This window comes from Onychostoma macrolepis, chromosome 01 (assembly GCF_012432095.1).
Source record: "Onychostoma macrolepis isolate SWU-2019 chromosome 01, ASM1243209v1, whole genome shotgun sequence".
In the NCBI taxonomy this organism is placed as follows: domain Eukaryota; kingdom Metazoa; phylum Chordata; class Actinopteri; order Cypriniformes; family Cyprinidae; genus Onychostoma; species Onychostoma macrolepis.
This window is the reverse complement of record NC_081155.1, coordinates 2942848-2970725: the sequence shown is the minus strand read 5'-3', so window position 1 is coordinate 2970725 and position 27878 is coordinate 2942848. Positions and strand designations below refer to the sequence as shown.

Genomic DNA, 27878 nt, shown 5'->3' with positions numbered 1-27878 from the left:
TTGTAACCATGTGTTCCTCAAACATATTTGTTGCAACTCAAAAGCCCAGAGGAAATGATCGGTAGTTGGTTGTCATATATTTATAATGACAATCATCTGTAACTGATCTCATCAAGAGTGAGCACAGACTCATTGTGTGTCTAATCTCTGGTTATGTGAATGTTACATTGATTACAGTTGATTACAACATCTAAACCTTAGTTAATTCTCAGTAAGATCTTCTGTAGATGTCTGACTAACAATTATGAGTGCTCTGAACTTATTTCAGTTTTAAAAACTTAAATGTTTTAAGGCAATCGGTTTACTCAAACGGTTTGTTACCCTAACTTGTTGGGTTTTACAGTGATGAATTGTTGCCTACTAACAATAGAGTTAATGTTACTCAATTTTTATAAGTAATTAGTTATGTAATTTAATGAAAAATATTAGGTAGACATTACCTAATTTCTTTTAGTTTGTCATAGCTGTAAAGTTTAGGTACTCTTTACTCAATATATAGGATAGAATCTACTCAACCAAAGTGAGTGCAAATTGTTACCTCAATTTTATTGAGTAAATATAGTGAATCATTTTTTACAGTGTTCATGTGTATGTTTTTTCTGTTAGTCCATTTTTATTTTATTTTATTATTATTATAATAATAATGTTCAAGGAGCAACATGTTTGTGCACTTTCTAAAGATTTTAGTTCTGTTTTTGAATAAAGGGTTGGAAATGAATGCTTTTCTTTTTAAAAATCTTTATTAAAATAATCGTTAGTTGCAGCCCTACATTAAAGGTGCATCACCATATTTGATCGAACAGTTCTATGGACTGCCATGACTTCCATTCAAGAATAATATTAATAAAAAGAACAAGAAAAAGAATATAGTTGAAAAGCAGCAATTCGGGGCCAATGCACTGCAAGCAAAGCAAATACGGCTTGTGACTGCATGGTTTCTTGCATTTTATTTGCCTCCAAAATATGGGACTTTGTAATGTAAATTTCTGTAAATCCGAGAAGCCTTGAGAATCTGACAGATATAGAGTGTTTGTCTCAGACTGAAGAACACAAACGGTGAGTTACTGCTTTGTTCTTCATTTACATCACAGAACATTCAGACATTTATACAACTTTCATAAAATAAACAAAAAGTCAAAGAAGACAATATAAAAAATGTTTCTGTTATTTTTGTCTAGATAAAACCGATCTCTGCTGCGATCTACTGAGGAGAGATTGAGAAGATGGCAGTAAATTCATCAATAACTCTACATTCCTAGAGATATTTTCAGCTTCATTTTAGTGTGATGTTCATCTCTTTCTCTCTCTGTCTCGTGTAGATGATGGTGTTTTTGGCAACTCTTCTACCGGCTGTACTGATGAGAGAATGTCAGAATGAAAATGATTGTTCTGATATTTATAACCCAGGACAAACCATCAGTGGGATTTACTCCATCTATCCAGCAGGTGACATTCATGCCTGGGTTTACTGTCAGATGATCTCAGATGGGAACGATGAAGACAAAGGAGGATGGACGGTACAAATGTGACTTTAGATCATTAAACACATCAGAACATTCATTATGAATAATTTATTCTGTATAAACCCATCACAGGTGATTCAGAGGAGAATGGATGGCAGTGTGAATTTCTATCGGCCGTGGAATCAGTACAAGAAAGGATTTGGGAATGTGGAGAGTGAATACTGGCTGGGTAAGATCTCACAGTGTGTGTTTGTGTGGATGTTCGTGTCCAGTGTTTGGTTGATTGTGTTCTTCATGTGTGTGTTTGTGTGGATGTTCATGTCCAGTGTTTGGTTGAACGTGTTCTTCATGTGTGTTTGTGTGGATGTTCTTGTCCAGTGTCTGATTGAACGTGTTCTTCATGTGTTTGTTTGTGTGGATGTTCATGTCCAGTGTTTGGTTGAACGTGTTCTTCATGTGTGTTTGTGTGGATGTTCATGTCCAGTGTTTGGTTGATCGTGTTCTTCATGTGTGTGTTTGTGTGGATGTTCATGTCCAGTGTTTGGTTGAACGTGTTCTTCATGTGTGTTTGTGTGGATGTTCATGTCCAGTGTTTGGTTGAACGTGTTCTTCATGTGTGTGTTTGTGTGGATGTTCATGTCCAGTGTTTGGTTGAACGTGTTCTTCATGTGTGTGTGTTTGTGTGGATGTTCATGTCCAGTGTTTGGTTGATTGTGTTCTTCATGTGTGTGTTTGTGTGGATGTTCATGTCCAGTGTTTGGTTGAACGTGTTCTTCATGTGTGTGTTAGTGTGGATGTTCATGTCCAGTGTTTGGTTGATCGTGTTCTTTATGTGTGTGTTTGTGTGGATGTTCATGTCCAGTGTTTGGTTGATTGTGTTCTTCATGTGTGTGTTTGTGTCGATGTTCATGTCCAGTGTTTGGTTGATTGTGTTCTTCATGTGTGTGTTTGTGTCGATGTTCATGTCCAGTGTTTGGTTGATCGTGTTCTTTATGTGTGTGTTTGTGTGGATGTTCATGTCCAGTGTTTGGTTGAACGTGTTCTTCATGTGTGTTTGTGTGGATGTTCATGTCCAGTGTTTGGTTGAACGTGTTCTTCATGTGTGTGTACGATCAGGGCTGGAGAACATGTACCAGCTGACACGCAACAGGAAGTACATGTTGAGAGTGGATCTGGAGGACTTTCAAGGAAATAAAGTTTTCGCTCTGTACTCGTCCTTCTCTGTTGGTCCTGAAGCTGATGGGTATGAACTGCGTGTTTCAGGATTCACTGATGGAGGAGCTGGTAGGACACTTTCATTTATACACATTGTTGGTTGTAATGCTTTACCCCACATAGCAATTGTCATCTGGCCCAACACTGGGCCAAACACGCAGTTACACTCGGCCCACATGCAGCAAAGAATTACGGCCCTTGTGTGGCCCAAATGTAGCAGCAGTATGTATAGCTATTCAGATCGCAATGTCAGCAAATTTTATAACACGCATAGCAAATTCAGATGCAAGGTTGGAAATAATATTAAAAGCAGCATGCATAGCAAGTCAAATCTTTTCTTAATATTGCAGCAACAGCAGAAATTGCTTTAGTTCCATGAAATTTCAGTGATATCTCATGGATGGTAAATTAACTCTTAAAATGCAATAGGCATTAAATTAACCATTTCCTTATTCAACAGGGTTTACAGCAGATTTTGTGCAGCAGCAGCAGTTTATGCTTAGCAAATTCTGATATAATCAGTGTTGGGTAGTAACTAGTTACATGTAACGGAATTACGTAATTTAATTACAAAATAAAAATAAGTGTAATAAATGTTACTTATGGAAATGTCAAGGATTACTAAGGGGTTTACATCTGATTTTTTCACACACACTCCCACATACAGATTTAATTAATTTCTTTCATAAATTGCAGCGACTGTTCTAAAATATGAACCACCAATGTTTCAGAAGACTATAACATGCTTATCCAACAGCTCTTATATTTTCTATATGGGTTTATGTATATGATTTAATACTTTATTTTTTTAAGATTAATTGTTTTTTTTCTAAGGTATTGTTAAATTCCAGTGTTTCCTGTCATAGCTATGCAACAATTTGATTTCAAAAACAGTATCTTAGCTATTAACCTGTTTCCTGTTATGATTTTAAATCTATTTAACCTCAGAATGATTTTAAAGTCTGATTTTGTGGTAGCTGTGCTTCAAAGGGGACATCGAATGTTGGTATGATTCTTTAGGGTATTCTTGTAATGGTCTCAGTGGTCATGAAAAATAACACTCTTTTTACCTTGTCAAAAACAATTCTGTTCACAGCGACTCGTTTCGGTGCAAAGCTTTTTACATGCTAATGATCACTGCTCACCCCGCCCCTCTATTCTGTGGAAGAGCAAAGGCGATTCGCAAATAACAATAAAAAATATATAGTGTGAGACTTATTACTTCCGGAGGTGCAGTTGGATCATGAACAATGGTTGCTGAACCATCCTTGAGTTCTAACTTTTTAACCAAATCTGGGTTAAATTGTTCCTCATTCAGAAAGCAGTCTAACAAAATGATTTACACAGCCAGACATAAACAAATTTAGTGAAAGTGAAGGGAAATAACGTGTGACCAGGTATGGTAACTCATACTGGGAATTTGTGCTTTGCATTTAACCAACTCAAGTGAACACACACAGAGACACACCCAGAACAGTGGGAGCAGTTGGGGGTTTGGTACCTTGCTCAAAGGTCTCACCTCAGTCGTGGTATTGAAGGTGGAGGAAAGCACTGGTTATTCACTCCAAAATCAAAATGGCTTGATAATTAAGACTGTTTAGGTTGTTGGGGTATTAAAAAAAAAAGGAGTGATTTTTTTGTCATTGTAGGGTGGTTGTGTCCACACATTGCTAAGACACATTTATATGCAAATGAAGATATTTTGCATCCAATGTCTCCTTTAAAATTTAATTATGATAATCTTAATTCAAGTGATGAAGGAAAGTGTTTCAAAAGTGTGACAGTAATCAGTGTTGAGTACTACTGTAAGGTTAATCCTGCCTGGTTTACATGTTTGAAAATGATTAACAGTTGAAAAAATACTACAACTGAATTGAATGAAAACATTCAAACTACAACATTGTGAATAGTATTAACAGCAACATAATGTATTACAACCCAGTATTGAAATGTTAGTGAATTTTATTAAGAACAGCAGTAAATAATCAATCACATAGTGCGCGCCCTCACTGAACACAGGTTAAGTAACTGCTCCTGTTTTGCATGTGAGGAAATGGTTAATATTGAACCACCTAATTGTAACTGGGGCTTAAATACTTTTGGCAGAAATGCTGGGTTAGGCTAAGTGACACTCCCATGCCATCTGCCTTCCACCGCTAACAATCTCCACTAACAGAGAGAGCACAGACAACCTGATCTCACAGAATTCCGTGTAATGTTCACGGACTTAATTAACCCCGAATCTGTGGTGATATCACCGAATCGCCGAACATTCCGATGGGCTCACAGAAGGCATCAGCCGTGGTCCATGCACGGATTCACTGGTTCAACACCAGCGCTGCATCGGACCACGTAAAAAGAGTGACTCCGATGCAGTTATATTTTGTATATAAATCTATACTTTCACTGGAGTACCTGACCCCACCCCTACCCTAAACCTACCCAGTTCTGAACAATAATGATGACGATAAATTTCCCAGTATCGCGTTGGCATATTGATGCTAAGGGTTTCCTATTTAAAGTGTTGAACCAGTGGATCTGTGCGTGGAGCACGGCTGATGCCTGTCACTGACTTACATTGGTATCACTTCTGTGAGCCCATCACGGAATTTTCGGCGATTCCGTGATACCACCACATATTCGGGGGTTAATTAAGTCCGTGGTCATTACACGGAATTCTGTGAGATCATGTTGGCACAGAGCTCTCCTACCTGCTTAGCAGAGCAGAGAGCCAAGAGAAAATCCATTTAGAGAGACATATTTCAATCTGTTTTCCCAAAAGGCCCATATGTGTTTCCTGCATCTCTGTCAACAGCTCCCATTACAAATTTTCTTGTAACTTCCCGTTTTAGGTATTTTTTTTCTGACGCTCCTGAAATCACAGTACAATTTATCAATATTTGTTTGCAATGAAAGTTCAAAACGTGTTTGAAATAGTTTCAGGCCATTAGTTCATGTAAGTGACGTCACAGATTGACCCCACAGTGCAGACTTTTAGGTTAAATTAATTAGCTTATAGTGACTTCTATTTATCTATTGACAAAGTATCAACAAAACATTTACAAAACTATCAAAGCCGCTCATCTACACATAAAAGGTGCTTAAAAACTCAAACGTTCATTAATAAGAGCTCAAATCTATAAGTTAGCTTACCTCTAATGTTAATCTCTATAGCTAGTTAACGGTAGTGATTCTAACGGTCTTTTTGAAGACACTAAACCACTCCCGTACAGTAAAAATTCTACAGAAACGTGTCAATTACATGTAAAAAAAAGTATCAGGAACAGTTGTATACATTTTTTGTGTAACTTTAGGGACTGAACTTACCTGAAAGCAGTGAAAACAGCAGAGAAATAGCTAGATGCTAAGAGAGTGCTAGATCAATGACAAAGAAAGCTGGGCAATTAACTAATCTGATTCTTGATGTCTCTCTTTGTGTTTGAATGACAGTGTATGAATCTCAACAATGGTGACAACCAAAAGCTTCATGCTGCAATGCGTGCTGGGTACCTACACTCAAAAAAATGATTTGGTCTAATTTGCGCCAGTGTTCATGAGTTTCCACACTACAGAGTGTTCAAGTAGAATTGAAGCAGTGCTGGAGTTAAGGAGATAATTATGTGATGATTGATCATTAATGATGAACACCTGCTGTTATCAAGAAGAATCACCGAAGGAAAGAGAAACACAAGAGCTTTCTTGTAGCTCAAATAGTAGAGCATGGCGCTAGCAACACCGAGATCATGGGTTCGATTCCCAGGGAAAGCAAGAGCTGATAAAATGTAAAAACTGTAACTTGAATGCAATGTAAGTCGCTTTGGATAAAAGCGTCTGCTAAATGCATAAATGTAAATGTAAACTACAACTGACTTCAGCCACAGCCGAAGATGAAATCAACTGAAAAAAAAGAAGACATTAAATCTCTCAAGATCTGATTAAACAGCATCAGACTGACCAGATTGACTTTATTTCTGTCAGACTTCTAGAGAAGCTCTTATTGAGAATTAACAGAGGTTTAGATGCTTTATTGGTTTGTTTGAAATCACCATCAAAGAGACCAGTGTTTCCTTTTGTTGGGCTCTTGACCCTTGACATTTTGGTGTTAATATTACGCTGGTTGCTTTAATTGTGTGATCATTTAAAACACACTTAGCTTAACCAGCGAAGCCAAGTGAAAAAGAGTTGTGGGTAGATCTTGTCACTTGTCCCTGACCTCATTTCAAGTCCAATTTCTGATTATATAGACATTATACTGTTTTAGATTTTTTCGTAGCTTCATATCTTGCAGTATTGTAAATATCAGACAATTTGAATAATTTACAAATCACCTTGTGCACATAAAGTTTTCATCTATACCAATACAAAGACCACAGACATCAAGAATCAGTGTATGAATCTCAACAATGGTGACAGTCAAGAAAATATTCAGATAAAACTCTGAACATCACAAAACAAGCTACTAAAAGTCACAACTATAACAGCATACGTAAAATAAAATAGTAAGAATAAAAGAAAATAATCAGACAATTCATCTGCGTTGTTTATTCATGCTGCAATGCATGCTGGGATACATGGGAGAGTCTTGTACTATGCTGGTACCCAGCATGCATTGCAACATGAAGCATTTTGTTGACTGTAACCATTGTTGAGATTCATACGCTGATTCTTGATGTCTGTGATCTTTGTATTGTTACAGATGAAAAGTTTTTGAGCACAAAGTGATTTGTAAATTTTTTAAATTATCTGATTTTACAAGACTACTACATCTGAAGCTATATAAAAAATCTAAAGCAGTACTACATCCATACAATCAGATGTTGGACTTGAAATGAGATCGGTGGATCATTTGCCCACAACTCTTTTTTTTTTTTTCTTAGCTTTGCTGGCTAAACGAAGTGTGTTCTATATAAACACACAATTAAAGCAACCAGTGTAATATTAACACCAACATTTCAAGGGTCAAGAGCCCAGAGCCCAACAAAAGGAAACACTGGTCTCTTTGATGGTGATTTCAAACAAAACAATAAAGCATCTAAACCTCTGTTAATTCTCAATAAGAGCTTCTCTAGAAGTCTGACAGAAATAAAGTCAATCTGGTCAGTCTGATGCTGTTTAATCAGATCTTGAGAGATTTAATGTCTTCTTTTTTTTCAGTTGATTTCATCTTCAGCTGTGGCTGAAGTCAGTTGTAGTTCTTGTGTTTCTCTTTCCTTCGGTGATTCTTCTTGATAACAGCAGGTGTTCATCATTAATGATCAATCATCACATAATTATCTCCTTAACTCCAGCACTGCTTCAATTCTACTTGAACACTCTGTAGTGTGGAAACACATGAACACTGGAGCAAATTAGACCAAATCATTTTTTTGAGTGTAGTCTCAGTGAGTGCACTTTGACCTCCCATTAGTATGAGCACACAGTGAGGGCATTGTGAGGTTACACTTTTAGCTCACTGTTACCTCACATTGTGACCTCATCACGAGTATCCTGTGAGATCATGGTGACATCACTGTGAGATCAAATTGTTGACTGGGTTGTCCACAGTAACTCATGGGTACCAACTGCAGTTTCACCTCCCGTTTCAGGGGTCCAAATGACTATTGTCAAGGATATCCTTTTTGGAGCCAGTATTGGTGGAGGAAGTTCAAAATGCGTTGAAAAAAAAAAGAGCCATTTCAGAGGTACCTTCCAGCACACAGTAAAATGGGGTTACTCCACAGTTGGGAAAAAATGGGTGGTTATCAGCCCATTCCTCATGAGTCTCAACCAATACTTAAAGGTACTCTCATTCAAAATAATTCACCGAGAGTGAAACCAAACTTCTGATTTTGTCTGGCCATAAGAGAATGATACTATTTAGACACACTATTTCCCCGTCTAAATACTGAAAAACTGATATAAAGCCACCCAGCTTTATATCAAGCTGATGAAAAGCTGTTTTAACACAATTTGCATTGTTAAAAGCACTATACAAATAATAAGGACTTGACTTGGCCTGGTCTCAGGTCTTAGTCTCCCTTCAGTTACAGGGTTTCCAAATTCTTCCATATCTACACTGTAAAAAATGATTGTGATTTTAACAGTAAAAAACTGTAAAATACCACAGTAATAACCTGTTAAATGATTAAGAGTAAGTTTCCTTACTACATACAGTGAATAACTGTAATAGATCTAACCTTTGTTTTCGAGAAAGTAGCCTCAGAGTCGACACTCATAGACTGTGTCTGAAACCACACCCTACACCCTCATTCACTAGTCCTACATTACTTCACTATATAGTCCACTAGACAGAGTGATTGAGAACATATGAGTAAATTCAGACACTGATGAACACCTGCTGTTAACAAACACAATCACTGAAGGAAAGAACAAGAAACAAAACTACAACTGACATACAGCCTTAAACGAAATCAACTGAAATAAAACAGCAGAGGATGATTAAACAACTCCACAAACAGCATCACCAGCTCCACTTATTACTAACCAGTTTGACTTCATTTCTGTCATATATCGACGAATTAACAGAGGTTTATATTTTATTTCAAATATTTTGTTTGACCTCACCATCTTGGTGATCGGTGTTTGCTTTAGTTATGCTCTTGACCCTTGACTCTTTAAGTTTAGTTTTTTTTTGGTTGTTGTAACTGTGTTTGTAAAGCACATTTGTTATGACAAGAAAAGCTAAGAGAGCTTGTAGTTAAATATTTTTGGTTAACTGTTATTGGTGATCATCATCACTGATTTATTTCAGTTAGTGTCAAACAATATGGGTGATTCGTAATTAATTTCATATTGTATATGGTAGTAATATTACTCTACAAGTTAAGCTGACAAACCATTATGAAAGAATTTAAAAGCCTTTTATGCACAAAACCATAAGAGTTACAACACCATTTAGACACACAGACATCAGGAATCAGCACATGAACCTCAACAATGGTGACTACTAATAATAAAAATAAAATGTAAAAAAAAATGCCGCAAAGCATGCTGGGTGCCAGTACAAAACTCCCAGCATGCACTGCAGCATGAATAAATTATGCAGCTGAATGTTCTTAATATTTTCTTTATTTGCTTTTATTTAGGTGTTGTTTTTGTTGTTACTTTTCAGTAGACTGTTTTGTGATGTTCAGAGTTGAACCGTTTTTGATTGTCACCAATTTTGAGATTCATACGCTGATTGTTGATGTCTGTGTGTGTTTAAGTTCTGCCGTAGTTCAAAACATTTATTTGTGCATATTCTGGTTAGAGCTGTTTCACAATATTCGATTGTAGTAATCAATGGTGCAATTAACATATCACATGTTTAATAAGAGACTTAACGTGGTATAATCAGTGAATTAAACTAGATCATGTTGGTTTTGATATCACAAACATCAGTCTCAGATGATTAAAGATTATTTTGGCTTCTTTTGCTTTAAAAACTATGCTTAATAAACACAGCTAATTAAAACAACCAAACAAAAACCAATGTTAAAGAGTCACGATTCAAGATCCCAACTAAAGCAACCACTGATCGCCAATATGGTGACTTCAAATGAAAGTACAACAACTAAAATCTCAATAAGAGCTTTTGTACACATATGACATAAAGTAAAAGTGGTTAGTAATAAGATGCTGGTGTGGAGTTGTTTAATCACCCTCTTCTGAAATCTTGAGAGATTTCATGTGTTTTATTTCAGTTGATTTCATCTTGGCTTTAGCTGTAAGTTTTATTTATCTTTTCTTGTTTCTCGTTCCTTCAATGATTCTACTTGTTAACAGCAGGTGTTCATCAATAAAGCTCAATCCTAATTTAATTAGTCACTTAATTCTCTCATTAATTCATCACTGCTTCAGTGTTACTTCAACACTCTGTAGTGTGGACACATAGAAGTGCTCTTTAAAACTGAGGGTTTTGCTGTGGGATTAAAGGGGTTAAATTTGTGAGATGACAAAACATTCTGTGAAATGTAATTTTAACAGAAATATACCGTAAATATAATTTACGGAAGCAAACTGTAAAAAACAGTAGATTACTGGCAACCACAGCTGCCGGTATTTAACCGTAAAATCAAGACAAAAAAACAGCAAAATACTGTTAAACCTAACAGTCAACTTCCTGTTGTGTTTTGTGGGTCACCATTGTGCTGGAGAGTAGAGCCTGTGCTTAAGTCAAGGACGGAGAGAGGGACACTGATGTCATGCTGCATGTTGCTTTATTTAAAGGCAATAACTATGTAGCTGTTAGTTTTAATCGCACATGCATGTATGCTGCTGTTATTTGCAAGAGATTTGGGTTGGATTGATGACTTTACATAAATCAGTAAGATTTTCTACACGGATTTAAACTAAATAGTTCTCAATACTCTTGTGCTCATATTACATAAACATTATAAATATTAGTTTATAAACAAATGGCAGTTGGATAATTTAAGCGTAGTCGGTTTCTGCAAATAAGATGAGTTAACTGAAAGGTTTGTGTATTAACATTGTATCAGTTAATGAGATACGTTTTTTCACTGTAAATTTAAACAGTTCTGTAAATCCTAAAATGTTGCTACCGTATTTTTCACGGTAAAATTCTGGCAACTACAGCTGCCGGTATTTTTCCGTAAATTTAACAGATTTTTTTTTACAGTGTAGACAATTGGTTGATGTGCATCCCCACACAGCAAAACCCCCAGTGTATATATAATCCACACTCAGAGTGTTAAAAAAGTAACACTGAAGCAGTGTTAAAGTTAATGAGATAATTAGTTTAGTAATTGAGTGATGATTGAACATTAATGAAGAACACCTGCTGTTAACAAACTGAATCACTGAAAGAAAGAGAAAGAAGAACAGAAAAAAAGAGATGAGATGAGCAGAACTACAACTGACATCAGTCACAGCCTTATGAAATCAACACAAGATAAAAGAAGACATTAAACCTCTCAAAATCTCAGCAGAGGATGATTAAACAACTCCACAAACAGTATTAACAGCTTCACACGTTACTAACCAGACTGACTTTAGATGTTGATGTTTTACTTTACCATTATCGAGGTCAGTGCTTCCTTTAGTTGGGCTCTTGACCCTTGACTTAAAACACTACAATTACTTTAGCTGTTATAACTGTGTGTTTGTTTAGACATGCTAGTTATGACAATCAGGTGTTGGTGGCTAGACTTCAATAAAGAAATCATCAGCATTCGGTGACTTTCATAACTGGTTTCATTCAGAGCATAGTTGATTGGTAAATAAATGTTGGATTTTGCTGACATAAAATATAAAGCTTGAGCCATCAGTTTTAAGATTAATCTGATTTACTTTCAAAAGTAAATCAGCAATAAGAGCTAAAACTGCATTATCATACAAACATCAAGACTCAGCGTATGAATCTCAACAATGGTGACAATCAACATGTTCAGACAAACAGATCTTCTGTGAACATCACAAAACATGCTACCAAAAGTCACAACAAAATATAACAGTGACTAATACTCCAAATTACACCCATTACTCAAGCCACTATATGCTGATTATATCTTTATTGAAATGTAACCAGACCTGATCAAATTTTTTCTTGGCCGTTTCTTCTTTTTTGCCACAACTATCATGTCTAAACAAACACACAGTTATTGCAGTCAAAAAAAACTGTGATGTTTTAAGTCAAGGGTCAAGAGCCCAACTAAAGCAAACACTGACCTCGATAATGGTAATTCAAACAAAACTAAAACAACATCCAAAGTCAATCTGGTTAGTAACGTGTGAAGCTGGTGATGCTGTTTGTGGAGTTGTTTAATCATCCTCTGCTGAGATCTTGAGAGATTTAATGTCTTCTTTTATCTTGTGTTGATTTCATCTAAGGCTGTGGCTGAAGTCAGTTGTAGTTCTTGTTTTTCTGCTCGTCTCGTCTCTTTTTTCTGTTCTTGTTTCCTTTCTTTCAGTGATTCAGTTTGTTAACAGCAGGTGTTCATCTCGGTATCCATTTTGATTCTGTGACAATGAATACACATCTCACCTCAGAGGGCCAACAGTCTGGGAAAAGCATTAAGACATTTCCAGTCAGGAAAACTGGTGAATGCGCACACATTGCAGAAGTTGTTTGGCTGATAGCAGTAGCATCAGTGGTGATCCTTCTGGGCCTGTTGAGAGCGCATGACATACAGTATTGGTTTAATTCATTTCATCTCAATCCAAAAAAGACAAAGGAGTAAAGCTGTTGGTGACACAGTTCTGCATAAAGGCTCTGCTCCCCTGGAAGCTCCAGTGATATTTGGAACACACAAATGTGCAGCACCTCTGTGGTGTATTATATAATTCACCAGGGTGGGACGAAGTCGCTACACTGTGCAGTCTCTAGGTGACTACCCAGTCAACACGTGAGTTCACGAGATGATCACAGTGACATCACACCATTCTCATACGGTGATCCTCACAGTGTGAGTAATATGTGAACTCGTGAATTCAAAATTTGACTTGAGACTTGCTTGTGACTTGAAAGGAATGAGTTGGTTCCTCCTCTGGTGAAATCAGCTGCTGAGTTCATGGGTGGAACAAAAATATGGCAGGACTTTTACTTTCTGATCCCTGGATTGTCCGCCTCTGCATATAATATTATATGAGGCATGAATATAATTTCACATGTAAACACAATTAAACACACAATATGAGCTTTATGTTATGTATTTTAAAAATATATTTTCAAAATGTGTTTCACATATATGTGAATATATTACCTTTCTGTATGGGAAAACATTGGGATTTTACTCAAACATATTTTAAATGGATTTTAAATGTGGCACAAGATCGGCAATACTCAGTGGGTAGTCAGGGTCAATAAAAGTCCTGCCATATTTTGTTCACCATGAACTCAGCAGCTGATTTCACCAGAGGAGGAACCAAGTCATTCCATTCAAGTCACAAGCAAGTCTTCAAGTCAAATCCCAAGTCCTCAAAGAGTTAAAGTTAATGAGATAATTAAGTGACTAATTAAATGATGATGATTGAGTGATGAACACCTGATCTTAACAATCAACATCACTGAAGAAAAGAGAAACACAAGAACTACAAGTTGCCAGTCTTGGATGAAATTAACTAAAAAAAACAAACAAAAAAAAAACATTGCCACCATAATTGTGGTCAGTGTTTGCTGTAGTTGGGCTCTTGAGCCTTTTAATAACTCAAACGAACTTCCAAAAAGCTTCTAAGCAATTGCAATATTGTTTCACGGTAAACCTTTGTACGATGCTGAATCAAGCTTTGACGTAACGATTAGCTAATGCTTTCTGATTAAAGTTTATGATGAATGCATGTGCTTGGTTTCAATCTCTTTGTTTTATTGACTACGTTTTGCTGTTACAGAACTGAATGAAAAGTCATATTAAGCAAATGCCTCCATAATGCTTCAATATTGAGGAAAAAAAATCCTGTATAGGATCAGGCTTTTAGACATGAACATTTATCATATGATCTTCAACAGTGGTTACAATAATTATTCATACTGCAGTGCATGATGGGAGTTTTTCATGCATTGCAGCATGAAGCATTTATTGATTGACACCATTATTGAGATTCACATCTCTGTGTGTCTAAATATGACTGGAGCTCAAATTTTATATGCGTTACATAGATTTAAAATTCATTCACTGTAACTATTAGAGAAGCACTTTGCTTGCATGCTGAAGTTTCACGGAATTATGCAAAACCTAAACAAATCAATAGCTATTTTCAATATAACCAAATCGACTCATGGTGACTATCTGAGCACTGATCTCTCTGCTTTACAACACCACATGCATTGCTAAAGACACAGATCTAATACAGTTATATTATATATATTATATAATAATCATATGAGGCATGAATATAATTTTGCATACAAGTAAACACATAATAACACACAACATGAGCTTTATGTTATGCATTTAAAAATATATTTAAAAATATTTAAAACATTTAACAGTGTTTCACATATGTGAATATATTATTTCTGTATGGGAAAATATTGGCATTTTACTCAAAAATATTTGAAATGGTTTAAATGTGGGTCAAGATCGGCAATACTTATGTGGCTTTCTATATTTGACATCTGAAATACATTTGACATCTGGCATGTCTTGTCTCTTAAACCCTGTCCATCTCTGAACCACTGTAAATATAGTGCGGATAATGCCAGCTATATGCATGCCTCTGGGCCAATTGTTTGCTGACTGGGTACTGGGACTTAGAGAGTTCAATACAAGAGCAAGTCCGAACTCGGTGCATGAGTATGTCTGGACACAGGTACTCCCTTTGAAACTTGTGAACACTAAGGTGGACCCAGTTCTCAGTTCTTTTTACAGTTCAACTGGATCAAGGCAAGACAGCCAGTACAAACAATTGCTTTTGTTTTTCAGAATTTCATGAAGGCCAATGACCAGCTATTAGGCCGACTTAAAGTAAGTTTCAAATTTACCTGTGTCAGACCATACTCTGACAGTTACTTGCCTCTTGTATTGAACTCTCTGCTAAGTCAGTACAGTCAACAAACAAATTTCAGATTTGGCATGCATCTGGCATGCTGGCATTCATCCGGACTGGCATACAGCATGTAAACATGGCATTTGTAATGTACAGGGTTTAAATCACACAAGACATGGGCCAGATGTCAAATGTAGTATTCAGATGTCAAATATAATATGTGGGCCACAGTATTGCATCTTGACCACATTAAAATCCATTTCAAATATTTTGAGTAAATGCCAATATTTTATACAGAAAAAATTTATTCACTATGTAATATATTTAAAATATTTTAAATATATATCATGTTAATGTGTTATCAATATATTTGTTGTATATATATCATATAAACTGTCTGTGTCTTTATGTGTTTGTTTTGATGTGAACATGATATGTTTCTGTGGTTATGATTAAATCTGTCAGCCATCACTTCTCACAATGATCTCATGTATTATCATCATTCTTGCTGCATGCTGACTGTGCACTGACTGTCCGAAGATCATTGATTGTTCTAAAGCATCTGCTCTACATATTTTTTGCTCTTTTCATTGTTCCAACGTTAAACAAAGAGATCACTCATCATACATCCTTTTATCATCTTTCAATAAAGGTTCATGTGTTTTGAAATTTAAGTTCTGTATAAAAACTCATAACATGATCTGGTATTGTTTTTGTTAATCATCAATGAAGTCATCAACATTTCTTTCAGTGATGTTGGTGTTAGATCAATTCATTTCATCATTTTCACTTAATTAACTAACAACAAACAACTTGCTGACTTGAATGGAATGACTTGGTTCCTCCTCTGGTGAAATCAGCTGCTGAGTTCATGGGTGGAACAAAAATATGGCAGGACTTTCTCTTTGACCTGGACTACACCTCTGAGTATTGCGATCTTGTGCCACATTTAAAATCCATTTAAAATATGTTTGAGTAAAATCTTTTATACAGAAGGTAATATTCACATATATGAAACACATTTTTAATTTAAAATACATAACATAAAGCTCATATTATTGTGTTTAATTGTGTTTACATGTGAAATTATATTCATGCCTCATATAATATTATATGATATGATGTTATATGTTATATTAATGTTTAACCAACTGTCAGTCCATGTGTACCTTTTCACTATTTTACAATTAAATCCTAATCTAATCATGACAAACTATCGTTGGAAAGGTCTAAGACTCCTAAATGGGTATTTACCACTTTTCTGTTAAAAATTATGTAGGAAAAGTAATAGATTAATTTATGACCAGAGGTGTCAAATCCAGGGTCAGAAAGTAAAAGTCCTGCCATGTGTTTATTCCACCCATGAACTCAGCAGCTGATTTCACCAGAGGAGGAACCAACTCATTCCTTTCAAGTCACAAGCAAGTTTCGAGTCAAATCCCAAGATTATTAAGAGATAATTGAGACTAATTAAATGTTGATTGTGCATTAGTGATGAACACCTGCTGTTATTGAGAATTACAGAGGATCAGATGTTGATGTTTTATTGGTTAAAATGATGCCACCATCATGGAGATCAGTGTTTGCTTTAGTTGGGCTCTTGACCCTTTTAGTAACTGAGAATGGATTGCTTTTAAGCAATTGCAATATTCACAACAAACATTTGCACATTGCTGAATTAAAAGCTTGAGGAAGCAGATGAGCTTACACTTTTGGCTTTTATGTCACTTGAATGAACATCATGAAGGTGTTTCTCTTTGGTTTATTTACTGACGTTCAGCTGTTACAGAACTGCAGGAATTTACTATTAAACAAATGCCATAATATTAAATATTGGAAAAATTAAGAATTATATTGCTCAGGCTTTTAGACATGAACACTTATCATGATCCTCAACAGTGGTGACAATAATTATTCATACTGTGGTGTTACCCAGCATGCATTGCAGCATGAAGCATTTTGTTGATTGTCACCATTGTTGAGATTCATCGCTGGTTCTTGATGTCTGTGTGTGTCTGAGTAGGACTGGAGTTTAAATATTTAAATGCATTAGATTTAAAATTCTTTTATACTGTGGTTTCGAGTTGTTTATTCAAAAGCAGAACATATTTAAAAATGAAAAATATGTAAAAAAAAATATATATATATATATATATATATATATATACATACACAGTATATTGGATGCAAACAGGTAAGCACCTGATGATTACCTCATCATATGAAAACAACTAACAGTTGCTCACTGCACAGCACTGATCTCTCCGCTTTACAACAGCACATGCATTGCTACAGAGATCTAACACAGGAGTCAAGGGTCAAGAGCCCAACTAAAGCAAACACTGATCTACATGATGGTGGTATCATTTTAACCAATAAAACATCAACATCTGATCCTCTGTGATTCACAGTAACAGCAGGTGTTCATCACTAATGCACAATCATAATTTCATATTCTGATTCAATTTACAGTTTGATGTACCTACTAAACAATACATATTAAATAGGACATTTTATTTGACTTTTATGTACTATTTATGTTGCATAACTTTGATGTGTTTAGGCATGTTGCAATCAAATGAAGTTTCTGTCTCTGGTTTTGCTGTCACATGCACTCATTTTGAAAATCTTCACTTTTCAAAACTTCTTTTAATTTTATTTAAAAATGGATCTTCAATTGTGCCACTGTACAAAGATTTTCTGGTCAACTGAGCATTTATATTAAATTGGTTTGTGTAATAATAAACCATCCTTTAATACATTTAGGATTATTATAAATTATTAGCTCAATGATAAAGCTTTGCACTAAGAAAATGATTATGAATGCATAAAAATGACATTTTAATTATTTATTAATAAGTGCTTTCTCAGTCAGTTAAACTGGAAAGATGATCAATGCCATTCATTCCTGACTGATTTACATTATCTGTTTTATAGAGAAATGCATAGTGGGTTGTGACTGTAAGAAATTTTCACTAATTGATGTGACAACAACATTGATCACCGTGGTCATTTGAGTTTCTTTCATTCAGTTTTAAATATGTAAAAGCTCAACAGTCGTGAGATCACGCAATGATCACAGTGATATCACCATTCTCATGGTGATACTCACAGTGTGAGTAATATATGAGCTCATTGTGAACTCAAAAAACACTTCTATTTCTGTCAGACATCTACAAAAGCGCTTATTGAGTTGAATTTAGATGATGATGTTTTATTGTTTTGTTGTTACCATCAATGTGAGTAGTGTTTGCTTTAGTTGTCTGAACCTTGACTTCATAACATTATGTTTTGGGGCTGTAACTGTTTAATTTGTTTAAAAAACCAAGAAAGAGATTGCAATGATATTGGTTTGTCTGACAGCGGAACCATCACCTAGAATCAGTATGCAGTCTTTGTGAGGAGTTACTAATCTAAAGTTTCTGTAATAGTTCTGTGATTATGGGACCCAGCAGTATCGTTATCATTTATTAAGGATTTTAAAAGCATAACTCACAAACATTTTGAACTACTGTGTCATTTAAACACAAAGAGAGACATCAAGAATCAGTGTATGAATCTCAACAATGGTGACAATCAAAAGCTTCATGCTGCAATGCATGCTGGGTACCTAGTCTCTGAGCAGTGAGTGCACTTTGACCTCACATTAGTATGAGCACACAGTGAGGGCGCTGTGAGGTTACACTTTTAGCTCACTGTTACTTCACATTGTGACCTCATCACGAGTATCCTGTGAGATCATGGTGACATCACTGTGAGATCAAATTGTTGACTGGGCATTTTACTTTCACTTTCACATTTTCGGCAATTCAAGCAGTTGTTTGTTTTTAGTTTGTTTGAGTTTTCCCACTTTCCTTTGCTTACATAGCTTGTAAAAAAAATTAATAAAAATCACACAGTTTAAATAAAAAAAAAAAGTCAGCAAATACTGTGGAACCAAATAAATGAGAAACAAATGTTAAAAAAAAAAAAAACTTCCAATATCACCTTAGGCTAAATGGCAGGTCAACAGGGTTTTCCAAAATCCAAAATATTTTTAAAACAGGCGCTTTTACATTTCTTTTTGAAACTCTTCTGCCATCGTCTTGTCAACAACAACATGTTTCAAATGAATTCATTATAACTATTAGAGCAACACATTCCTTGCAACACATACAGCAGTACATTTGTGAGGTCTGCGGCTGTTAAGATTTGTGCAATAATAATGGCTAGTACTGCTTTGATAGCGTTTGACAGTTTCGTATCCGCTCGCTTTTTTGATTGCTGCCTGTCAGTGCCGGCGCAGCAGTGTTGCGAGATATTGCTACAAATCTCCTAAAAAATGCACCAAAAAAGGTTAAAATCTTGTATTTTGCAAAAAGGATACAGAATCTCTAACCTCAACCTTCATCTTCCCACTTTATTAATGCCCTAATTACTTTTTTAACGCTGTTACATTAAGTATTAAAACAAGTCCAGCAACACTTATAATAACCAAATCTGGCAACATCGCGGAGCGGAGGCTGCACTTGCGCCAAGCTTCACTCCTGCGTTTCGCAGCTGCTGCGAGTCAGCCATATGAATTTATTCAGCGACATGATTTTAAATAATTTTTCATATGTTTTCAAATTTTATTTTTGAACATGAAACATTTACGGAGGTCTGGACCTCATAGCTGGCTATGGGCCTGGATGTGTAAAGTGAATGAGTGTAAACTATAGCCTATATGAATGAAATGAGCGCAAATCAATAGTTGCATTGGGGTCTATGCGCGTCTCTCAGAAATCAGAGCTTTGGAGTTATATCAATTAGACAAAAATATACTAAAAACAGTCCTAACTTCAAACCTTTTCGAAATCCAACTGTAAAAACGCATTACATTAGCCCTTTTCGTGAATGGCATTACATTTAATTATACAAGATGAAGAAAAGCGATAATTGATCAAGGCTTTTTGGGGGTTACAAATGATTTGTTGTGCTCTGTTGATAAACTCGTAAATGATCACAGACTCCCGCAACACATGATCTAAATTAGTTCAAGCCAGCTTTATTGTCATTCTGCTATAAGTAGGCTTCTGAACACTTTCTTTCCATTTCTATTTTTTTTTTCTTCTTTCAGCTTCTTTTTTTCTATTAGTACTCTTATTTAAGATTGTGGATGTTTGTCTCGTCAGATTTGTACACAAAGTTTCGCTAGAAAATAAGAAGAATAAAGTTATTTTTCTTTTTTGATAAAGTTTTAAACAGAAGATATTCACAAAGTTATAATTTTAAAAAAATACTTTCTTTAGTTATACAAGGCATATTTGTTAAATGAAAACTATGAATCGAGAAGATTTGCATTTAAAATGGCATTTTCATGTAATTTGACAAACTTCTGGATTAAGCCACGCCCACTTCCGGATCTATCCGAATACAGATACAAACAATTTTGAGATTACCACAGAAACAGATACAGATACAGATAATGGCTCCGCTGCACACCCCTAATTGCTACAGAGAGAGATCTAACACAGGAGTCAAGGGTCAAGAGCCCAACTAAAGCAAACACTGCTCTCCATGATGGTGGCATCATTTTAACCAATAAATCATCAACATCTGATCCTCAGTAATTCTCAATAACAGCAGGTGTTCATCACTAATGCACAATCATCATTTAATTAGTCACTTAATTATATCATTAACTTTAACTCTTTGAGGACTTGGGATTTGACTTGAGACTTGCTTGTGACTTGAAAGGAATGACTTGGTTCCTCCTCTGATCAGCTGCAGAGTTCATGGGTGGAATAAACATATGGCAGGACTTTTACTTTCTGACCCCTGGATTGTCCGCCTCTGCTTGAGGTGAGAAATGTAAGAAAATGAGCCGGAAGTTCATCCTGCTTTTTATAGTGCAGGAAGCTCCGCCTCCGGGGTCATGGGCATGACTATAGGCTTGTTTGAGATGCGCCTCGCCTGAAATGTAGGCGAGAGCAGGCGGCTGCAGTGAAGGGAGGAGTGAAATAAACACAGTCAAGACGGACAGTTCTGACCTCTCGAAGAAGAACAGATACCTACGAGATCAAAGGCAGATATCGCGTTATTCTCACTCATATGCTGTGCTGCTGATAAACATGATATAATTTCAGTTCTGTTGCCTTTATTTAAAAATAAATATGATGAACAAGACACTCAAAGTGCTTGCTATTTATTTCCATACGAAAGGCATATTTATTATTCATTTTTACTTTAATACAAACATGTATTTTAGATTTTTATAGAAATATGACAACAATCACATATCTCACACAGAGATCGCACTGTCATAGAAATCATGAAATCAGATTAAAAAAATTCAACATTTTAGAAGAGAACGCAGCATCACGGTTGTCTGAACCAATGAGCATTAGACTGTGTCATTAGTCAGTCGTTTCCCATCATGCTTTTGATCAGCGCAGTCGGTGGAGAGCAACTGCGCGTGACTGCTCAATCCGACACAGCTGCCTCGCCGCCGCGAGAGTTTTTTGGCACACGTCAGCATGACATCAGAGCAAGGCGGACGTAACTCGGACACTTTTCTAACCGGCATGCATCTCGCGGTGATCACCGGTGATCGGTTCTGCGCAGATTTTGCTCATCTCATACAAGCCTTTTGTTATATAAGGTCTCAAGAGGGCGGAACGAAGGTTATCATTCTATTAAGACCGTAATGACGGTCAGAGTGAGGTCGAAATAGATCACCTGCCGTTAACAAACTGAATCACTGAAAGAAAGAGAGAGAACAGAAAACAAAGAGATTTAATTTGGAGTATAATCACTGGTAAATTGTTGAGATTCATATGCTGATTCTTGAAGTCTGTTTGATGAAGAAAAGTAAAACTTACAGTGCAGAATAAGTTTCAAAAGTGTTTCTGATTAATCTTAAAACTATTAGGCCATAAACTATATATATATATATATATATATATATATATATATATATATATATATATATATATATATATATATATATATATATATATATATATATATATATATATATATATATATATATATCATATGATCAATATCAAAATTATCTAATAAATGTATCAGTGATTATAATCCAAATTAAAGCTGTTATTCAAACCATTTTTGCCATAACTAACATGTCTAAACAAACACACAGTTACAGCAGCCAAAGTAATTGTAATGTTTTAAGTCAAGGGTCAAGAGCCCAACTAAAGCAACACTGACCTCGATAATGTTAACTGAAACAAAAGTAAAATATCAACATCCAAAGTCAGTCTGGTTAGTAACGTGTGAAGCTGGTGATGATGTTTGTGGAGTTGTTTATTAATCATCCTCTGCTGAGATCGTGAGAGATTTAATGTCTTCTTTCTTGTGTTGATTTCATCTAAGGCTGTGACTGAAGTCAGTTGTAGTTCTTGTATTTCTGCTCGTCTCGTCTCTTTTTTCTGTTCTTCTTTCTCTTTCTTTCAGTGATTCAGTTTGTTAACAGCAGGTGTTCTTCATTAATGTTCGATTATCACTCAATTACTAAACTAATTATCTCATTAACTTTAAGACTGCTTCAGTGTTACTTTGTTCACACTCTGAGTGTGGATTATATATACACTGTTGATTTAACACTTTTTACTGTGATAAAACAATTATATATATAAAAATAGTGGATTTAACATCAAACTTTAACATATAATGTGGAAATGTATGTATTTAATCTAACCTGCTCCCTTTAAATATTTTAGTTAGTTTGAGGATAATTAATGCAATTATTTATTTAACCTCTTAACTGTCACCGTCCACCCTGTGGGACGCCTACCTTTACTTCACTATTTTACAATTAAATCCTAATCTAATCATGACAAACTATATATCGTTGGAAAGGTCTAAGACTCCTAAATAGGTATTTTACCACTTTTTCTGTTAAAAATTATGTAGGAAAAGTAATAGATTAATTTATGACCAGACGTGTCAAATCCAGGGTCAGAAAGTAAAAGTCCTGCCATGTGTTTATTCCACCCATGAACTCAGCAGCTGATTTCACCAGAGGAGGAACCAACTCATTCCTTTCAAGTCACAAGCAAGTTTCGAGTCAAATCCCAAGACCTCAACGAGTTGAGGTAATTAAGAGATAATTGAGAGACTAATTAAATGTTGATTGTGCATTAGTGATGAACACCTGCTGTTATTGAGAATTACAGAGGATCAGATGTTGATGTTTTATTGGTTAAAATGATGCCACCATCATGGAGATCAGTGTTTGCTTTAGTTGGGCTCTTGACCCTTTTAGTAACTGAGAATGGATTGTTTTAAGCAGTTGCAATATTGCTTCACAACAAACATTTGCACATTGCTGAGTTAAAAGCTTGAGGAAGCAGATGAGCTTACACTTTGGCTTTTATGTCACTTGAATGAACATCATGAAGGTGTCTCTCTTTGGTTTATTTACTGACGTTCAGCTGTTACAGAACTGCAGGAATTTACTATTAAACAAATGCCATCGTAATATTAAATATTGGAAAAATTAAGAATTATATTGCTCAGGCTTTTAGACATGAACACTTATCATACGATCCTCAACAGTGGTGGCAATAATTATTCATACTGTAGTGTTACCCAGCATGCATTGCAGCATGAAGCATTTTGTTGATTGTCACCATTGTTGAGATTCATACGCTGGTTCTTGATGTCTGTGTGTGTCTGAGTAGGACTGGAGTTTAAATATTTAAATGCATTAGATTTAAAATTCTTTCTCTATAACTGCTACAGCAGTAAATTCATTACTGTGGTTTCACAGAGTTGTTTATTCAAAAGCAGAACATAAATTTAAAAATGAAAAATGTTGTATGTGTGTATATATATATATATACACACACAGTATATTGATGCAAACAGGTAAGCACCTGATGATTACCTCATCATATGAAAACAACTAACAGTTGCTCACTGCACAGCACTGATCTCTCCGCTTTACAACAGCACATGCATTGCTACAGAGAGATCTAACACAGGAGTCAAGGGTCAAGAGCCCAACTAAAGCAAACACTGATCTACATGATGGTGGTATCATTTTAACCAATAAAACATCAACATCTGATCCTCTGTGATTCACAGTAACAGCAGGTGTTCATCACTAATGCACAATCATCATTTAATTAGTCTCTCAATTATCTCTTAATTACCTCAACTCGTTGAGGTCTTGGGATTTGACTCGAAACTTGCTTGTGACTTGAAAGGAATGAGTTGGTTCCTCCTCTGGTGAAATCAGCTGCTGAGTTCATGGGTGGAATAAACACATGGCAGGACTTTTACTTTCTGACCCTGGATTTGACACCTCTGTTTATGACAAGAGTGCACCTGAAAAAAATCTACATCATGACATGAATTCTAACCTTTGTCACAGAAAGTCTTCTTAGTTGCCTTTTTCTCTATCACGAATTAGAAATCATAAGAAATTATTTATCAGTAGAAAACTTAAAATTTCAAAATCCATCCTTTGAAACCCATTTTAAAATCAGACATTGCATTACCATGTAAATGGTACATTAAAATCATGTTACAAAATATTTTCATTCATGAATTATAAAAAATTAAGTTTGGATAGTGCACTATAATGTCTCTGTTCAAAACTGTGGGTGACAGTTAAGGGGTTAAGAGAATTAAAGGTCACATTTTCATGTCATGTAATCATGCCTTTCATGTAATGTTCAAATGGTTAATATGGGATTTAGAAGGTAATTAGTAATAAGTAATGCTATACTTTTTAGAGTAATTAGTACAGTAATCTATTTACACTGCTGAAGATGACATTAGTAGCTAGTAATTAATTACGGTCTTAAGCCCGATTCGGACGGTAATTGTTTGTCATATGGACGTCTGTAAAAATAAATGTACATATCACCTCAGTGATAAAACTCATGGATTCGGATGGCGATTTATTCACAGTGGAGGAGTGAGTTCTGTGATCCTGCGCACCCGGGAACGCGCTGCTCACGTGGCCAGTCACATGATTGTCTGCTGTAAATATAATGAATTTTATTTACAAATGTATTCTTATTATTGTGTAAAATGTATTTAAAAATACTTATTATCATTATGTAAAATGTATTCTTATTATTCCAAGCATATTTTATAATATATAATCCTATTTATTATTTGATCATTTAAATCTCCTGTTTAAAAATAGGAAAATAGACACGCTATAGTTGTATATAATTATACGCATTATATATCTGTTTATAATACACATTTTAAAATTGTATTGCATCCCTGCTGCTGCCATAATAAAGGCCCATTTTGAATGTTTATGTGCTTTTCTTCTCTTTCTGCTCCCAGTCGCTGTGGTGGAGCAGTTATGAAGTATTGTTCTTTTAAATACTTTACAGCATTTCAGGAAAAAATATGTATGCAAATTACACCGAAGTACAACACTACCTCTTACGGTGTTCGGGAGTGCTCAAAAAATCACTTACATCCCCCTGAGACGTAAACCCAAGTTACTTTAAAGCACTATTCGGACTGTAATTGTTTCTCAGGTGGACGTAAGTGATTTTCACCATTTACAGGGCGTAGTTGGTGATTTTAATGCCGTCCGAATCCAGGATGTCGGTGTTTTTCTCTCATCACCCCCGTAAAAAAAAAAAAAACCCAGCCAAATTACCTACTGTTTTTTGACAAACACCAAGGTCGTGTGGTAATTTAACTGCGATTCAAAATTCAGTGTTTAAATCCTTTCTGAGCACTCCCGAACACCGTAAGGTAACTATTGTACTTTGGTGTAATTTGCATAACATATTTATTTCTGAAATGCTGGAAAGTATTTAAAAGAACAATACTTCATAACTGCTCCACCACAGCGACTGGGAGCAGAAAGAGAAGAAAAGCACGTCAACATTCGAAATGGGCCTTTATTAGGCAGCAGCAGGTATGCAATACAATTTTAAAAATGTGTATTATAAACAGCTATATATCGCGTATAATTAAAAACAAACTATAGCGCTTCTATTTTCCTATTTTTAAACAGGAAATTTAAATGAATAGGATTATATATTATGAAATATGCTTGGAATAATAATACATTTTACATAACTATTTTTAAATACATTTTACACAATAAGAATAAATTTGTAAATAAAATTCATTATATTTACAGCAGACAATCATGTGACTGGCCACGTGAGCAGCGCGTTCCCGGGTGCGCAGGATCACAGAACTCACTCCTCCACTGTGAATAAATCGCCATCCGAATCCATGAGTTTTATCACTGAGGTGATATGTACATTTATTTTTACAGACGTCCATATGACAAACAATTACCGTCCGAATCGGGCTTTAGCCACCACTGTTTATACTCATGAATTTTCATTCGTCTCTGTAGGCGACTCTTTATCTTTTCACGATGGACAGAAGTTCACCACCTTAGACAAAGACCAAGATGTCCATAAGGATAACTGTGCCAAAATGCGTTTCGGGGCATTTTGGTACAAAGACTGTGTGCTAGCAAACCTCAACGGTATGTATATATGGGGTGAAGATTCCACTTATATCGCCATTGGAGATATTTGGCACAGCTGGAAGGGTTATTATGTCGGTATGAAATCCATCAGCATGAAGATCAAACGTGTGTCATAGAAACATCGGCACGTTCCTCAGAAATAAACAACAAAACAATCAAATTATTGTTTAAGGGTTTCCTCTTCTCTATTAACTGTGTAACTTTGTAGATCATGTAAACTTATGACTGTTTGTAGTGTCTTTCCTATGAAGTTGTACTCCAATAAAGTTTCCTATAAAGTTGTGCTCTTCACTATAGATTGGAATCAACAAAGTCCACAAACCAATGTCCATTTCATGATTTGTTAATTTATGAAAAAGCAACACTTATGATAAAAATATGTTCCTGCCACACGTACCTGTCCGATACAACCTCAAGGTCAGGTTAATATCACGTGACGTGAACAGGTGACCTATGTCTACTCACCACAGAGAACATCGCCCTCTTGTGGTGGAATAATCACCACATTTTAGCTCCGACACAGTTTAGAAACTGCTCTTTGTTTTGATTTAGTACATTTTCGTATAATGTGTTACACACTGATACATATATTAATCATTTGGCTGTGAAACATTTTCTACTTTAACTGAACCAAGAGAGACTTCTCTTCAGACACATAGACTACACAAATGTAAGTTTTCTCTTTTTACTGACACATTTTTGTCTCCTTAGCCTGTCATTGCAGATTCACTGTTTGTGTAGAAGAGTGGTTCTCCAAAGTGGTCTCTCTCGCTCTCTCAAAAAAATAAATAAAATAAAATAAAAGTCCAGGGACTCAACACTCTGCATATTTGACATTTGTATTTCATCCTTAATTAACAAACGTGATTCGTGATTCAGATTCAGACACAAAATGTGCAGAGCAGTGGTTCCTCAGGACCAGAGTAGAGAACCACTGTTGTAGAGTAAGCTTTAATATAACCTTTAAACTTAAGTTCTACAATGTATAACTACATTATGTTTAATAATGCATTTGTGTATGTCCATTTTTTTTATTTATTTTATTTTTTCTCAGGAGGGTGCATTTTGGTACATTTGTTATTTGTAAGAATATTTATCTAAAGTTAGTTTGTATTTGTTTATTGCTATGGCCTGTCTAAGCTATGAAATTGTGAGGTGATTAAAATAAGCATGCAAAAATTAGAATTGTGAAGTTTTTATTTATGTTAGAATCTGATCTTAGAATGGGGTCAAATCCACTCCCTGTCTTTAAAAGAATTTGCTAACATAATGTAATGTATGATAATTATGTTATTACT

General features: G+C 35.4%; 1 protein-coding gene across 2 annotated transcripts; it reads left to right on the top strand.

Moving 5' to 3' along the window:
- The first annotated feature begins 1086 nt into the window (after positions 1-1086).
- On the top strand, positions 1087-27878 carry LOC131543063 (microfibril-associated glycoprotein 4-like). Of its 2 annotated transcripts, XM_058780284.1 has the most exons (5): positions 1087-1229; positions 1320-1517; positions 1596-1692; positions 2580-2747; positions 26443-27878. In XM_058780284.1, the coding sequence occupies exons 1-5, from the start codon at positions 1224-1226 to the stop codon at positions 26694-26696; spliced, it is 723 nt and encodes a 240-aa protein (XP_058636267.1). In that variant the 5' UTR covers positions 1087-1223; the 3' UTR covers positions 26697-27878. The 2 variants fall into 2 exon arrangements, 1 of the variants encoding a protein (XP_058636267.1); XR_009271844.1 differs by lacking the exons at positions 1087-1229; positions 1320-1517; positions 1596-1692 and having other exon boundaries at positions 2391-2747; positions 26443-27250; positions 27635-27878.